This window comes from Crassostrea angulata, chromosome 5, assembly GCF_025612915.1.
Source record: "Crassostrea angulata isolate pt1a10 chromosome 5, ASM2561291v2, whole genome shotgun sequence".
Taxonomy (NCBI): Eukaryota; Metazoa; Mollusca; class Bivalvia; order Ostreida; family Ostreidae; genus Magallana; species Magallana angulata.
Genome location: NC_069115.1, coordinates 4,517,971 through 4,536,331, shown reverse-complemented (window position 1 = coordinate 4,536,331; position 18,361 = coordinate 4,517,971). Strand labels below are relative to the sequence as shown.

The 18,361-nt window shown below is 32.2% G+C and overlaps 1 protein-coding gene across 3 annotated transcripts; it reads left to right on the top strand.

Moving 5' to 3' along the window:
• Positions 1-974: 974 nt before the first annotated feature.
• LOC128183189 (ribonuclease Oy-like) lies at positions 975-11,859 on the top strand. Of its 3 annotated transcripts, none has more exons than XM_052852103.1 (10): positions 975-1,122; positions 3,745-3,804; positions 4,095-4,185; positions 4,962-5,008; positions 5,147-5,216; positions 5,306-5,373; positions 6,810-6,923; positions 10,985-11,027; positions 11,232-11,309; positions 11,527-11,859. In XM_052852103.1, the coding sequence occupies exons 2-10, from the start codon at positions 3,746-3,748 to the stop codon at positions 11,749-11,751; spliced, it is 795 nt and encodes a 264-aa protein (XP_052708063.1). In that variant the 5' UTR covers positions 975-1,122; position 3,745; the 3' UTR covers positions 11,752-11,859. The 3 variants fall into 3 exon arrangements, with proteins under 3 accessions (XP_052708063.1, XP_052708062.1, XP_052708064.1); XM_052852102.1 differs by having other exon boundaries at positions 3,728-3,804; XM_052852104.1 differs by lacking the exons at positions 3,745-3,804; positions 4,095-4,185 and having other exon boundaries at positions 989-1,122.
• The last annotated feature ends 6,502 nt before the right edge of the window (positions 11,860-18,361 follow it).

The window sequence follows — 18,361 nt, the reverse complement described above, 5'->3', positions numbered from 1 at the left end:
CTGCTTGGTCCGATTTTTTTGTTATTATAGCATCAAATAATTTTTCATACAAACCATTTATCTTAGAAAGTTATGGATTTTCTCCTATTTATACTAGCAGAATCGTTCTTCTTTCAAAGTAAGAGATATTTAAAGTTAATGAAAATAATTCCTCTTTGGGCAAACGAAAAAGCAAACCAAAATGCATCATGGGATGTTTAGAAAAGGGAACTGTTTACTTAAGTCCCCCGAATGGTTAAGGCCATTCAACCCGCATGCTATGCATTGATTGTAAACAAAGCAAACTTCAGAAATATTAGCGAACAAAAGGTACACAGGTTTATTTGTAATTTGTCTGAACATTACGACCTTTATTTATAGCGATGTCAAAGTCGTAATACAACCATATCCCTCTTGACGTCAGGGGTGAATTTTAACATGAGGTGAAATAACGCGATACCCTATTTATGTCGTTTGTTTTGTTAAAACATTTTGTACATGACTTTTTTCATTGAAATTTGGCGTAATTGACCGGGAAAACTACTGCAATGTCTATTATTATAAAAATACAAAGCATAACCATCGTTTAAAAACGTGCACAAAATTTGATATAAAATCGGACCAAGCAGCTTTAACCGCTTCAGTAACAATTTTCTAAAATTGTTCGTACATATTCTGAATTCCTATTTCCAAAAATTGAATGAAGTTCGACGTGTGAAGTAACTTTGTCCAAGATCTAAATTAAGAAAGGAACGAGAATGCATATGTGTGTACTTAATAAAACTTTCAAACACGGTAGCTATCAAGGAATTATCAATTCATACAATTATTCTTCCTGCCCTGGGATCACTTAAAGTACTTTATCTGTGTTTATTACTAACATTTCTAAACATGTGAGACAAAACTGGCATAACCTGCACAAACTACCGCTTAACAAATATTAAGTATCAGATAAGCAAACTACGCGGAAGATTTCATCACAATGAGTGATAAATGTTTTTAAGTGTATATTAGGAGTGAAACAAAATTAATATTGACGTGCAGATAATACTGCAGTCACCATACGCTTATTACAGCAAGGAAAGAAAAGCTGGATTAAAGTTTTTTTCTTAGGAATTTTAGATATCCGAGAATCTAATTAAGGTAATGTAATTTTAAACCATTTATTTTAAAACAATCTATGTGTTCGAAATTAAGACAATTGACTTACATCTCATAAATGAAATTTGAAAAAAAAAACGCATTCAAACATGATTTACATGTAACTTCAAATTAAAAAATTGTTTAAATATTGTCTTTGTTCTACTTGCAATGCCTTTAATAGAAACATTTTGTTCATATAAGTGATAATCTTCTTGTTAAATACATTTCTTATCAATTTTTGTTTTGAAAACTTATTTAGGCTTTACAAAAGTTCAATATATATAAGATGAACAGTACCATTATTCAGAGATAAAATAAACCCTAAAAATTATAAATTTATATAGTTCATAAAATAAAAATAACTCTCATAAATGCTTCTCAGGCAAACGTAAACTAGCGTTCTATCTATCATTTGTGTTATTCGAAGAACATAAAACAATTTGAATGGTTTTGTTTTATGTAAATAAAAGTCTTCATAAAATGAAAATTAAAAATATATCGAGGCGTTTTTTAAAAGCGAAGTTTGTATAGTTTTCAGAAAACTATAAAAACACTTCAATAGTTGATCTCAGTTGAACTCACCAATACATCCTGTCAACAAGTATAATTATATGTACTGCCTATGAATACGATTAAACTAAACGCTTAAAAATATATTTTATGAAATGTATACAGGGATATGTTTTAAAACGATTCCGTCGTGGCGGAAGAAACTACAGATAAAACAGTTCAAATTCTTAAATACGTCATTTCTTTATTGTTTATACATACTCCTCGTGTAAAAACAAACATTATATGGTACTTACAAAAAAAGTACATAAATTTTAAAGTGCAGCATGCACGGTTAAACAAAAATACCGGTTATTCATAGCTAATATCCACTCTAAGGTTTTACAACAACAAAATCCTTAGCTGATATGTATTGGATAATTGCCGATAACAGTTCTGTGCGAATAAATATCTTAGAGTTTTGAGACCTGCTTGGGCCAAGAACTGTCTGATATTTTTTAATACAGAAGTGTTTGAGGCATATATCGTACTTAAAACATTGCCATTGCATTTCATTGCTGATTCACCTGAGACAGTCCGATGTTTAAGGATATCAGTACTGTAACCACAGGTTTCCACTGGATATTAAGAAGCTCTCTAATATCGGACTGTCATAAGTAACATTTTAGACTTCTGCAACCACGTAATGACATCATACCAGTGTTTTTGAAGTCATATGAAACTTATCAATTAAAAGCTTTAAATTAAAATGGGATATCAAAGCAATATAAGACAGATATTTTTTGTTAAAAGTGATACCGTGCATAACACTGTAAGCTAGAAGATTTTAGCAACAATTGTTTTTTTTTTCCAAAAAGCAGACCTGTGTTTTATCTTATCATCATACTGCCTGTGATTCCTGCTCCTAGTATATTCCGAATACACAGTAAGCGTTTGCTTTCAGAGTATACTTCTGATCGGGGTTTACTCTCTGTGTCCACTCTGGGTTTACTTGGGGTTTACTCTGGGTTTACTCTGGGTCCACTCTAGTAAACCCAGAATAAACCCAGAAAGTAATCCCAGGGTTTAGTTGGAGTTTACTTTCTTTTAGGTTGGGTCTGATCGGTACTGTAACAGGATAATTAATATGTAATGTGTTTTATTGAACAAGTGTTTTAATGGACTTCTTTGTGCATTTGATCGCACCGGAAGTTATGTGGTTTTTCGCACGTATAAGATTTATGTATCCGTGTCATTCAATGATTCTTTTGAAAATATTTCTGATAAGATCGTTAGTTTTATTAATTGAAGGCATTTCATGAATTTGAAGTATATGATAAGTTCTAAAATGCTACCTAGATAGTAACTACCCATCAAAAGTCCACGCCCTTGTTAAAACGACACTACTTGCACACCTTCTACATTTATCATCAATCAATTTAAGCGAGGCATTATTCATATTATCAATTGATGTATGAATGTTAAACATATACCTTTTTGAATATTGTCAAAACAGTGTCTGCCTTAGAGTTAGAGATGGACCACGTTTTGGGCGTTGATATCAATGATTACTAGACTTTCACCCGTGAGTGCACGGGTTGACATATTGCATATGATATCGGACATGTACGAAGTAGATACATTGACACACCGTATTGCTGACATCTAAATACCCAAGCTTTAAGCCTATAATAATGCTATTTTTTCACTACACTCTCCTTAGTTAGAATTATCTAAATGTTTTTCGGGACAGGCCTTCACCACAGTTAAAATGCCTCCCATATACCCGTAATGTAGCAAAACATTGCAGAATCGCTCCGAAACGATTTTGGAGAAAAATAATGAAATTGCATTGAAAATAACTGTCAAATTATTCATATTTAGCGTGAATCTAATGCGATGATATCCAGAGTTTTAAAATAATTTTTTGTTGATTATTATTTTGAATAGCTTGATTGAGAAAAAATAAAAATACAGTGGTTATCTTCAAGTACCAATGATGCTTAAAATATAGAAAACAAAAAACATTACTCTTCCGATTTCTCGGTATTAAAGCCCAAAAATTCGAGTCTATCATTTTGATATAGTAGTATAGGTGCATTTTGTTTGATGACAGATTCATATATTATCCAGGATGATTGTATGGTATGCCATGAGATTAGGGCTCTCAGTCGCTATGCTGGCAGGAATAAGGTATGTGTAGATATGCTGTTAAAGGATATTAAGGTTTTTCATAAGTCCCTCTAATTAAAACAAATATATGAAATTTGCATTTATTATTTTTATATAAATTAAATATGATTTTATAAATCTGTAAAGTATTAGCAATACTTGATGACTGATTAAGCTTCTTTCGATGATACATTGAAACACATTGATACAAGAAAATATTTCAGAAAAAGAACAACAAACCATTTCTATCCTTAATTCCTGATTTGAGATTTCTTAATGAGCGGTTATTTTTCTTTTTTCGTCCTTTTTAGATTCCAAGACTTTGTTGAAGCAGAAAAATTTGATTTTTTCACATTTTCATTACAATGGCCAGTTACGTTTTGCCGCGTTATTAAAGCGGGGGTATCTATGACATTAACATTTACCATTGTCATGTTTCTTTATTTTTTCAACCTTAATTTCATTAAGCTATGCCATTTAACATTCTTCAACTTTATTAATTGCGTAGGACATATATCTTATTACATATATGGAATGTCTTTAACAGAATATGTGCAGCACATTGCATAGATTTACTTACAAACTGGTAACAGCAATGAATATGTAGTACAGTTATAATAGCATTGGAGAATATAAAATTCAACACATCGATTTAGTTACAACAATTGTTGCGAGGGTATCTATGACATTAACATTTACCATTGTCATGTTTCTTTATTTTTTCAACCTTAATTTCATTAAGCTATGCCATTTAACATGCTTCAACTTTCTTTATTGCGTAGGGCATATATCTTATTACATATATGGAATGTCTTTAACAGAATATGTGCAGCACATTGCATGGATTTACTTACAAACTGGTAACAGCAATGAATATGTAGTACAGTTATAATAGCATTGGAGAATATAAAATTCAACACATCGATTTAGTTACAACAATTGTTAAAATAATAGTATATCAATCATCATGTAGTTTGAAGACATGATGCAAGAACATCCCTAAGTTATAGAGTTCTCTAGCATTGTTTACACATAATAACTGTAAAAATTTATACATTGATGGGTTTTTCTGAGTTGTTTTTTGTAAATAAAAAGAATGAGTTTCACCACATAATATTGTAGTGAAAATGGTAAACAATGTTTCTATATAACATACATTTGATATATATTTTTTTCAGTGTAAAATGTCTTCTATGCCGAATTTTTGGACAATCCATGGATTATGGTAAGTATATAGTTATGAAAGCAATACCGGAAGGCGTTGTTTGATATTTTTAAGACGTGTAATACCATGAATAAATTACTAAATTAAATGATATGAATGATAACATTACATGCATTTTTGGTTGAATTGCATATACAGGCCATCAAATTTTACTGGTGCAAATCCAAGAAAGTGTAGTGACTTTTTTGACGTGTCGCAGATTCCCAAGGTACTTTTTTTAATAGATAAATAAATGGAGAAAGTTTATGATTTTAAATTTTTCAAAAAAACTTAAAGTTAGACTCCTTTGGATTTTAGGATGTGATTACAGAAATGAATGAAAAATGGCCAAACCTTATCATAAATGAACCCAATGAAAAGTTCTGGTGAGTGATTAGATTACTATGGAAGCTGGGTGGACCGCAAATTACCTGTAAGATACTTCTTAAGTATGTAGGAGGCCGATGTGGCTTTTTTTCCATAAATACTACAATAGCAAAACTTTTATCTTTAAATTCTGTGTAATATACATCAACTGCAAACTATTTGAAAAGTTGTCTGTAAATTATATGTTTTAGGTACCACCTCAAGACGCAGACACATTTACGATTGGAATATATAAGAAATTGTCATTATATACTATATTTGCTTTTTTTTTTTTTTACAATTTGTTATCTGTGATTAGTAATATCATTTTCTTTCTTATATGTAAAAATTCTAAATTCTACGATTTGGTTTTTAGCGGGGGTCATCTCAAAATTTAAATATGCATAAAATGTTGCTATAGATTGGAATTATTACAAATGAAGATTGGTACAAAGGCTTCTTTGAAAATTTAAATAACTATTCCATAGCATAATTCTGTGTGTTAAATTTCCAAGACATACAATTTTTACTTTTTAATGTTAATTCTTATAAAGAAATCCACTGTATTTTACTAGATTGCGCATAAACATGTCCTATGAAAATTAAAATCGGCCACTTGAAATAAATTGTATAGCATTAGATTACATATATCATATTTCAATTAAAAATTTGAATATTTTTCTTGAATTATCGGTTATACAGAGCTCTTTTGAAAGAGATTAATTATGTTTTAATAGCAACCAACCAGCTATTTTATTAGGTTTTTCAAGGAGATTAATTTTCATTTCTTATAGACAGTCAAAGTTGAGACCATAAACATTTAATATGGTTAGTCTGATATCATTAATACTCAAGTCTAAAACTAAACCAAAATACCATCATTACAGTCATTTCTTTTTGAAGCTTTAAATTAAATTTGTTTTAAAAAATATATGGTAACTCCTCTTGAGTTAGAAGTTTATAAATAAATACACATTTATGCCCCTATTGTGTTTCCATAGAAGCCTCAACGTCTTTAATAGCTTACATTATAGTGGCGACACCTTATTATATTGCATAAAATAGATAAAATTTGTAATTTGCATCTTTAGCTTTCTTATAATGGCAACGGTTACCCCGGACGCTCAATTTTAAGCGTCTCTTTGGCGACTAAACGTATTCAGATCCAAATATAAAAATTCTATATTAGCGTAAAATTCATATTAACACGAATGCTGAAATATTATGCAAAACAAAAATTACATAAAATGGACATTAATATCCAATTTTGCACACAGTTGTTCTAGAGTAATACATTTGTTTTAAATGTGTATTTGTTTTTAAATTCTAAATGTGTTTTGCATGCACGTGTGTCATTGTGTATATCTTAAAATGTATTTGAAATCGTACGTCTGGCATCTAAAAGTTTTTTTTCCTGTAGAATATTTTGTTTGGTTTTATTTTTGTTATATCATAGGTCTACGCAATGGAAAGTGCATGGATCTTGTGCAGAAAGTGTTCCGGGCGTGCAGAATATCAGCCAATACTTTACAAAAGCTGTGAAATTGGCTGAGATGTATAACATAAAGGAGTAAGGTTCACTATGTTACCGATCATTTATATCACAAATCACTCAATGTATCGTTTCTATCTTCAAAGAAGGATCAGTGCTGCATGTGACTGTAAATAAAAAAATACATAATGTAGTGCTGTAAAGTAATCTTTTGAACATTTTAATCTATTAAGATAAATTTAGGAAGAATAAGTTAGGATGGTGATAAACCTGATTGTTTTCCTTACTGAATAATTTGAATACACAATAGATACTTAAAGACAGGAAAAACAAACTCTCAACCGGCTCAAAAATCCATATAGCCAAATATAAATTCAAAGCAAACACGGACCTCTAAGAAAATAGAGGTGGATCAGGTGCCAAGGACGAGTAAGCATTCCCTGTCGACCGGTGTTATATAGTGCCTTTTCCCCCTAGCCATCTTTCCCCCCGGAAAAATGGCTATATAGCAGTTCTTCCCCCCGGAAATATGGCTATATAGCAGTTTTTCCCCCACGGAAAGCTGACTATATAGTGGGCTTTCTCCCTTTTTATAGCCAGATTACCACCACGGAAAACCTACTATATAGTGGATTTTCCCCCATTTTTACTTTCCGGCCATGTTTATTGCGGACCACTCGTGCCAATAATTTGCAATAAATGATATGATATTAATTTCTCACAAAAAAGGATAATTATGGCATTTATTAATACATAGAATAAAATACATGGTTTTTCAACCCCAAATATGAACTAAGGCATGCGCCTTCATAACATGCATGTGTCATCATAGTTTATTTCACCTGTTCTCACCCCTTTTTGGATCACCTTTTACACGAATCTCGGAATACCTCGAATCTTTTTCATCTACTGTAGATGATTATCTACAGTTTTTACTTCGACGTTATGAACACGCGAGAACACATTTGAGTGAAAATACGCTGGTTTGGAAATTTAATTTTTCAATGTATTACCATCAATGTATAAGCTTCTCCCAGGGAACTAACTGACCAATCTTGACTTAATTTTGTAGAGGAAGGGAATAAAAAGTGGAAATGTATTACTCCCTTCGTCCAAAAGGTTATCAATTTTAAATTAATACCGTTAAAATTGAAGATCTTAAAAACAGTTATATATTTCTTCTGCTAAATATCAAACGGGAGACAGGATGCAATAATATGATGAGAAACTGAAATGTTTTAGTTTTACTTTGATTTTTGATGGGGTTCTAAATCATGGGTAAGGGGTATTTTAATTATGTATTAAAAGCATATGTGAAGTTAGTGTTTACCATTTCGTTTTAAAGTTACGCATATTCATATTTTTAAGCACATTTCTACGAAACGCGAGATATTATGATTTAAACATTTTAAAAAACAATGAAATGCCTTCACAACCAGAACAATTTCGGTATCTTTGCTGGTTACTTTGGGAAATGTGAAATGGATCCTGAACTTACTTTATGTTTATATTGTCACTCACTATTTGCTAATTTTTCCACTTTTAAGTTTGCAACGTGATTTATAAATATACAATTTTGAAAACGATGCCATATAAATCAAGATGTACCATTCCATTACCTAAAACTTTATACTATTTGTTTCATATTTTTGCAAAAAAGATTTACTTGTGTACCATATTATTTCTTCGAACAATTAAACAAGGGTATTTAAAAATACAAAACAAAAAAAACCCTCAAAAAACAATTAACACATATATTGTGATGAGCTGACTTTTTTTTTTAAATATAAGCTTGTTTTTCTAATCAACCAACAAGTAAAAAAGTCGTATATGCGCTTAGGTTGGTTATTTATTTTTGATTTTCGGTTTCCTCTTTATGAATAAACGTTCATTGATTTATTTATCTAATTATATATTATATCCTTGTGTTGTGTTGAACATATTTTATTGACTAATGCCAAAAGGATTGGACACAAGTTCCAAAAACTTAGAATGTCCTCTCCTTGTACATAATATATTACAGTGCCATACAATGCCAGTTAACATTGATAACAGTTATAAAACATGTAATGAAATACAAATAAATCATTAGTTTTAAATCTAGAATTAGAATTAGGTTGGATAAGAAAGTTATGCAAATAATTTAAAAACTTAGATAAATATATCCTTAGTCATCTTATGAATTGATTTAATGTTTTGAAGAATAATGAATTTTACCCGCGTACCTTTTCGTCTGTAAATTAAAAAAAAAAAGCAGCAGAATTAAACGTTATTTTCAATCATTTTGATAAAGAAATATATGAGTGGTTGTGTATTTTTAAATGATGGTTTTACTTTTAAATGACCGTAAAAATATGTTCATGTGGTCATCTATAGTTTATGAGATATGGGGCCCTAAAAATACATATTCTTTATAATTGGATTTCAAACAATCGGGCTCGAAACAACAAAGGATCCTACCCTGCATGGGGGCTTAAATTTCCGGTGTCATTTACTAGTGGTATACCACTATCATTGTGAAAATATGGTTAATTGGTCATCTCTAGAATTTGAGATTCGGGTCACCACTCATAGAACACTATTCAATCATTAACATCGGGCCCTGAAACATTAAGGGCCCCTACCCTGAAGGCTGAAATTTTCAGAGTCATCTTCAAGTGGTAAACCTTTGCCACTATAAAAATATGGTGATATGGTCATCTCTAGTTTATGAGACATTGGACCCTAAAGAATATGCACTATAAATATTATAATAGGATTTTAAAAATCGGGCTCTAAATCATCGGAAACGAAATTTCTCTAAAACAGAGGTTTAGCTTGAATGAAATTTTCACAAACAGACAAACAGTCTGATAGATTTATCAAGAAATTCTTAAAACATTCTCGTTTAATACAATTTCAGAACACAGAATTATGAATATAAGTGTATAACTTGTAAAACTTTTTTAAAATAAATTACCTAAATTAAGTTCTATGTGTGATTCCATTACACACATGTTCAACTTTCAGCATCGTCTATAAAGATAATAAATCGGCAAAACGAAACTTAACCTGTACAGATGAATGCAGATATACATGTATGCAACATGGGAGTGTAGAAACATTGATTTTAATCCTTACTGGATTTCCACAAATATTTTTTATAAAATCTGAACCAAAAACGTGCGGGAGAAACCCTACTATGGGGGAAAAGCTACTATATAGTAGGTTTTCCGGGGGGAAAAGCTACTATGGGGGAAAACTGCTATACAACACCGGCCGCACCTTTCGTGTATAAAATATAACGGAAAACGATCAGTATTATTTAATTATATGGCAAAAGTAAAATATGCGCTGTTAAAGTGAAAGAAGAATTATTATTCTTAAAGGGGCATGGTCACATGATACAACGCTCATAAATGTTTTGTCATGTAAGTAAGGCTCGTGTATTGGTTTTGTTACATAAGTTCAATATACCAACAAAAAATCTTATTTCAGCTGATTTATCTATCTTTTTTATTCATTTTAAGCATAAATAAACAGTTTAACACAGTAAAATTAGGTCTAAAACTGGAATTTTCACATCAGCATTCAAAATGTAAGCAAAAGTTTTGTTTACATAGCAAAGAATTGTAAACTCTGTAACTCGCTCATCACTCAACGAATGACACTCAAATTTTGGTTGGTTAAACAAATGCCTTACTAAAGCATTGTACGCAATAAAATCGGAAAAATAAAGTTTAACCAAAATCGCGACCATGACCCTTTAATGTAGTCAAATATGCACCACATACCCATGTTTACCTATGTTAAAATACTACAAAAATACTATCAAATCAAAAGCATACTTGTATTTTTTTTAAAACTAAAAATGACTGTCAAAATAATCTTTAAGTAGTATCACTGTCCTATAACTGTGTATCTACGATGCCCGTAAAATAGCAAATTTGTGAAAATTCGCGAGCAAATGAACAACAGTATATTTATTTGGCTGTTCAACTGTCGTATTCGTCTTTATAGATATAATTATGCATATTTGTTGTATGCTTTCTAAATATCCAGATCGAAAATCAGATGCAAACTCTATTTGGCCCCAAATCATCAATTTCTCTATGCATATTTTAATAAACTATAAATTTTTAATTCTATTTTGAATTAAGAATCCTACGAAGTATGAATGTTACTGAAGGAAAAAATTACACAGTAAGAACTATTTTTTCTTTAAAAAAAAGTCATTTTGGCTGGATTGATAAACGCTATCTCAACCGAAAAGTTGAAATATTAAAAGAAAATTCAATTCTCTCTCTCTCTCTCTCTCTCTCTCTCTCTCTCTCTCTCTCTCTCTCTCTCTCTCTCTCTCTCTCTCAGATTGTATTTATTTAGGAGTGTCTGTTTTATTTTTGCTAGATTTCATCTATCCAGGACGCCCTGAAACGTAACACAACTCGTCTCAGCAGTATCACATGGTCTAAATCCAAGTGTGCTGTAAGTAAACGTTATCTTAGCATTCAGAAAACAAACATTATATATGAACGTATTTATGAACGTATTTAAACAAACACAATTCTCTACGTATTTATCTATCTGTAAATATAACCATACTATTGTTGTCTGGATAACAAAACACGAATTACAATGTGTACAATCGATCAAAATGATTGCAATGACAAAAAATAAAAATAATATTGATTATTAATTTTAGCGGAACTGGTTGTTTGAAATTCGGATATGCTTCGACAAACAGTTTGGAGTGATCAACTGTCCCAATGTAACCAAATCAACACTTATATTGAAATACCCGAACAAAGACCTGCACTCACCACAAGCTTTGAGATGCGATCCGCCATCGACTGGACATTCCAGAGGCCATCTGTTATCACCATTTGTTTTCATAGCATTTCTCTCCTTCCTGCCAAGTATTTTGTAGCCTAAAAGACGTTTTCTGGATCAAGCTTTTTTGTATCATCGTAGTCTTTTTAAATCTTAAGCTTGTGCATCTTTTTATTTTAATCAAAAAATACATAATATTACTCTATGATATTGAGTTTGTTAGCTTTTTATTGAGGTTGGTACCATGTTTTTATGTGGTCAAAATTCAAAATCGTCTAATAAGGAACTAAAAACAAATTGAGAATTTACTATTATATAAATAGTGCCTGTTTGGGAGGGTAGCAATTGAAATTGACACCCCGTGAAAACCATTGTCAACCGACGCGAAACGGGCACTATTTATTTTATTATACTGAATGTCTTCATTTTAAAGAAAACTGTACTGCTTTTATATAGGAATAACGTGAATTCTACGGCGAACCGTACGCGCATAATTTTCGCGCATGTAACAATTTGTAACGTTACCCGTTGCTAAGTGCGTTGCTAACGCTGAGGGTAATGGAACGGATTATGAACTGCGTCTAAACCAATCAGATTTCAGTATCTAACATGAAAGTATAACAATAACAGTTACAGAACCAAGACGGAATGTTTATAAAATGGTTAACCTATAAATTGATGAGTAACTGAGTGCGCCAATAATCCTTTATCAATCTGGGATAAGAACTACGTAAACCTTAGCTAAATATTTAGGTATCTATATTAAGTACGATGAAACTGAATGTTATGAGAAAAACTGGACAAGTGAACTTGAAATAATAGATGAAAGAAAGTGTTTGGAAAAGACGTCGATATCCTACAATTATTGGAAAATGTACAATTATGAATACTTTAGCTACCTGTATTTGAAGATAATGTACAGTGGTTATATTTTATAAAAACCTAACTTTTATATGTTTCAAAAAACTTTTCAAAGTTTATCTCTCTTTAAACACAACTGTGTATCGGCGACTTCAAGCCGGGGCAAAGCTGTTTACAAGTGTAGAAAAGCGAAAATTACAGGGAGCTTAAATAGTTCTAGCTGTTCAATGCCTGATACTAAACATGTAATCTTATTAATATAATTCATCATTTTGTTAGAAGTATGAACCCTTTAAATCTGAGGAAAAAGGGTCAGAGCTACACGTTATACAACGGACAAATTTAGAGGTTAAAGGCAACACCTAGACTTGCTTGTACTTCGCAATTAGCCTCCCCTGCACATGTCATAAGGTTAAAGTAGTCGGTGGAATTAATCTCGGATTATCTTAAGGCGTTCACGTTTCCGTTAGAAACGCATGAATATGATCCAGGTATTGCTGTCTTTTTTTTAGACAGGGACTTCAGTGATGTAGCAGGTTCATATATGCAGTTGGATGAAAAATGAGTTATCCTTCTTTTGAAATGATTGAGCCTCGAACCGTGAACTTATATGATTATCTGCGAGTACAAGTTCTTCATATTACAGGTGTTATCTTCCATATATATGAATCATCACTGAAGATTTAAGTGAATTCGTCACTACATACTGTTTCCTAACTATACATCCCAGGGGGGGGGGGGTCCCATTGGAAAATTGTGTTTGCCGGGGGAAGGGGGGATCCGTGACCTATTTTCGGAAATATTACCGGTTTAATTTTCAAAATGGGGGGGGGGGGCACATCCAACCCCCTTTATAGTTCCTCGCACCAACCTTCACTTTATGCATCATATATTACAGCTTATTATTACATACTGAAATATACGAATGTTTTGAAGGTGAAATCTTAACAATTGACTATAAGTTCTTACCACAAAAATTTGCAACAGTCTGAAATTTAAAGCTAAACTATTTTGATTTTTTCTTTACTTAATAATAGTTTACGGCCAAGAATATCATATTTAAAGGTTTAAGTCAGATCTGATAGAAATTTGTCACCATCCGGCCTCCTTGATTGTCCTACACCTCTAACGCTTGGTGGTGAGTTTTCTCAAAACCGTAAAAAAATTTTTACAAAATAGTTTGGATTAAATAAGGAATAAGGAATCATTCTTTGAGTATTATGAGGTGATAATTTTGGTCGGGGCATGATCAAATCCAATCAAGCCCGAAGGGCTTTATGATAGATTTGATCACGACCGACCGAAATTATCACCTCATAATATTCAAAGAATGATTCCTTATTACTTATATTTATATAATTTTAAGCCATCGTACGATTAAATATTTAAATATGAATAAGCAAACCCCGCTGGCGCCTCAATATTTATCGTCATTTGTATTATGGGTTATACAAAATCGATACGTAGTGTTATTACAGGCAAAGACACAGGAAAATGTAAATATATCAAAATAAAACAAAGGTAAACCACACACACACACACACACACACACACACACACACACACAAACCAAGACTAGTCTAACAATACTAAAAACTAGTGACGGTATATGCGAGTAGAAAAAAAGAAAGAAAGAAAATCCCTTTTTACAATAACTTAAACCAGGTGCCTAATATTTAAAATAACTTTCAATTTGCTAGATGTTTGTCACATATAAATTCAAATATAAGTACAGCCATGTAGCAACAAGAGATAGGGGGGGGGGGCTTCCCCTACCCAACCCCCATTTTTTCTTCTCAATGTTCACGTAATCAAAAATCACCCCCCCCCCCCAACATACACGCACAGTTTCGAAAACCTCTGAAAACTATACATGTAATACAGTAGGTGCTTGGAGTGAATACTTGTATGTTCACATGTATACATGTAAATGAGGACACAAAACTGCTTTAAGATATCTGAAACCAAAATTAAAGCTTCTTCCATGCAACGTTTTCGTTTCCCTTTTATCACATGTGGATGTAAACGTTGTATTAAGTTTCAATTCACTGTTGACATTCTTGCATTTATTTGAGAAGAATACAGGTTATTTTTGAAAATAAACAGAGTATTTACAACTAGTTTTTCTTTGACAAACCGCGAGCCCTATTAATTTTCTCTCTGTAACACAGCGCGTGTATAAAAAATTATACTAAGTGTCAAGTTCCAGGTCCCCACAGATTCTGTTACGCAATGACGGCAATATAAGTCAAAGATTGTGTGTAAATATTTGTAAACAATCGGCAGCTGTTTCTTGTGCAGCCTGACGTATTTTTGTTGCTGAGGCGATCGGGAATGTAATGTCAGGAGCCAGGTAGGTTAAAACAGCCTTAAATTATTTGATTTATCCCGTGCATAGTAAAATACGTACATTGTTACTGTTATTTGATATTTGATAAATCAACTATGTGATGCCACATGTAAAATATATCAGTTAATACAATTCAAAAATGGAATATTTCAACGAATCTATGAATTGCGCATTAATATTGTGTATTAAATATGGACATTTTTCGTGCTATTTTATGTATATACGCATCTATGTAATGACTTCGTGTATATTTATAACTGCATGGCAGTCATTAAGATTTTTAATTAATGGTGCTAATTAGAGTCAGAAGTTGATATTTAGATTTATGTTTACTTAACATGATATTATATTTTATTTTTTTCACTTTTTTGCAAAAGTGTAATAGATACAAGGTCTTAACTGGGAATTTTATGAAATAAGTAGAACTCCCTTTAAAAAAAAAATATCAAATTACTTACAGCTGAAAAAAACAACAGCAAAAAAAAACAGACAGAGAATTAATTCTATCAAAACATGTGACACACTTCAAGTTAAAACGGAAAACCCATTTTTAATAAGATAAAAATAGACCACACAACTGCTCTATTGTCAAAGGAAGTATCAACCAGTACATATTGCACTCCACCGAATTCCGCTTGAATGTTTTCGTTCGAATACATATTTCAATTATAAGAATGTTCCGGAGGAGGGGGGGGGGGTATTAATACATATAATATGTAACATACACATAATAAAACCGATGAGGCCTACGGGTTTGGGAATTAAAGTAATGGTCTATATATATATATATATATGAATCGATTAGAATGGATAGGAATGTATTATTTCAAAATTGCCAATTTATAATAAATTACGTATACATTTTAATAAAAAAAATAATTTTAAAAAGGCACGAAATCGTAGAAGAGAAGATCGCTTGCTTATTTATTTCAAACAGATACAGTCGATTTATTACTGACTGGGACCGCTTTACTACACCAATACCGAACCTCATTATAACACAATACGTTTATTAAGGAGTTTGAATGATTGTGAACCCCCACGTGAGATAATTGAAACAAAATGTATTTTTCCAGTGTCTATTTCAGCTATTGTTTTGCTTTGATCAGTCTTATTATATGAGACCTTTCATCTTGCTCTTCGTTTATTCAACAGATAACCGAGGTCTACGATCACCATATAAATCTTTTTTTCTTCGGTAAACTTGTACTTAGATACATGTACATGCGATAGGCTTAATCCTGACGTCATTACGCCGGGTTCCACGCATGCGTTCAAAATAACGTACAACTCTTGTACAGACGCATGCTGCAGACTGACCCTCTCCCACGGACTAAGTGCCCCCGTGCACTCTCGTACAAGAACCTGTGTAAGTTTTGACGCACCGATTTATGAGAAGTCATACAGAGGTAGAATGCAGATAGATGTTTTATTGTTTAAATGCATATGCCCCCCCTCCCTAAGGGCCCTTGGTTGGTGAATAAAACATATATATCAAAATTATATACATGTCGGACTGTATATTTACTAGCCGCACATATAAAAAAAAATGCAAAATGAATATATTTACTTAGACATCTGTATACTTTCAGTGCTTTTCATAACAACAAACGTATGTCTTATTTGTTTGATATCATTCACGTATATTTATATTTCTCGGGTTTTTATTTTACCCTCTTTTTACATGAACATGTATAGCTGGTGGCATAACAAAGCTGTTGTAAACAAGTGTGATTTGTTAGAATTCCTGTAATATTTTTCTAACATATCGTTATAAAATATTTCGTTATTTTATTTCATAAACCATTGCACAATGTTCAAATTATACTGACATTTGCTTCATATAACAATATAGACCATATATTACAATCTTAATTAAAACCGTTTTAACAAGAGCTTGGACTTTGGGCAGAAAGTGAAAAACTCCGATTAAATGAAGGCGGGGTCTACTAATAGTTAAAGGGGCATGGTCATGATTTTGGTCAAATTTTATTTTTCTATTTCTATTGTTTACAATGCTTCAGTGAGGCATTTCTAATAATCAAATACAATTTGAGAGTCATTCGTAGAGTTATAAGCAAGATACAGGGCTCACAAGTCTTTGTCATGTAAACAATGCTCTAGCCCTGTTTTTGTTTACATAGGTTTTATATACCAGTAAAAAATCTTTTTCCAGCTTATTTGTCTATATTGTTATTTATTTTAAGCATGGATAAACAGTTCCTAACGTTTAACACACCAGTTTTAAAAAAACTGAATTGTTTTCTTCAACGTTCAAAATGTAAACAAACGCTTTGTTTACATTGCGAAGAATTTCAAGCTCTGTAACTCGCTTATAACTCAACAAATGACACTCAAATTTCGGTTGCCTTTTAAAACTGCCTTTCTAAAGCATTGTAATCGGAATAATAATATTTGCCCAAAATCGTGATCATGCCCTTTTAACTGTCCAACCATTGGCTAATAGATATGCATACATTGAACGCAATGACACTCGTCCGACTTCCTCCAGGGATGTGTTTCTCTGAAACAGCGTCAGTTTCACACAGTAGAACAAGGTTTTGACAGCATATGAATATTAATGAGGTTCTCTCAGCGAATTAGAAGAAAGGAGGCCAATATCTGACAGCTTGTTAGATAAAAACATCCCACCGAAAGTCCAAGCTCTTGTTAAAACGGTTCTAATAGATTTATTTCCATTTAAACAATGAAAAATATACATAGGGCTTAGACACAGAAGGAACTATATCTACAAGTATACTGAAAACTGTACATGCTGATGATACAACAACAGGCAATGATTTTGATTGTCGAGACAGGGAGAAAGAGGTTCAATGTCTTGATTTGTAAATTAAATGATTGTGTATTTTCAGAAAGGTGGGTGGGTGGTGGTGGGGGTTAGGGGTTAGACCCACGGAGACCCGGACCCCTAGTCCCTATCTATATCAGTGCATAGTAAAATAGAGGTTGTGTAATTACTGAGCAAGCACAGTGCAAGGCATGGCAAGTAAAATTAACTCTGTAACCATTGAGGTATAAATTCCATTATTTCCACAATACAATGTACCATACAGGTAAATGTTCTACCCTCTGTAAACTATAGTCAACAGCCAAGGTCATTCAACTCTATAAACCAACACACGTATCTTACCTGGGCATTGCAATACACAACATTGTATTATTTTGTGTGACCGTTTCAGCCGTGCGTCCTTCACGTGGAAGAAAAGGAAGGGGTCTGTAAATCTGTCGTGTTTTCTGAAAAGAGAAAACATCGCTACTTAACGGCCAGCACCATGCTGTAACGGAGGGAGAAACAAATCGAATCATAACTCAAAAGTGCAAATGTATTTTCATTTTTTTGTACACATGTGCAATTTCTTTTGTAGGAGCTGTGATGCCGAATCGTTGAAATGACAGGGAATCCGCGCCAGGAATGTCCAACTTTTACCACTGTCCATTCAATAGCTATTCAACTATTTCTCTAATCGTGACTCAG

Excerpts from the sequence above, each read along its gene's own strand:
- LOC128183189 (XM_052852103.1), top strand. The coding sequence starts at position 3,746 with ATGATTGTATGGTATGCCATGAGATTAGGGCTCTCAGTCGCTATGCTG. Across the intron at positions 4,186-4,961 it reads GCCGCGTTATTAAAGCGGGG|TGTAAAATGTCTTCTATGCC; the intron begins GTATCTATGACA and ends TATTTTTTTCAG. Across the intron at positions 5,009-5,146 it reads TGGACAATCCATGGATTATG|GCCATCAAATTTTACTGGTG; the intron begins GTAAGTATATAG and ends TTGCATATACAG.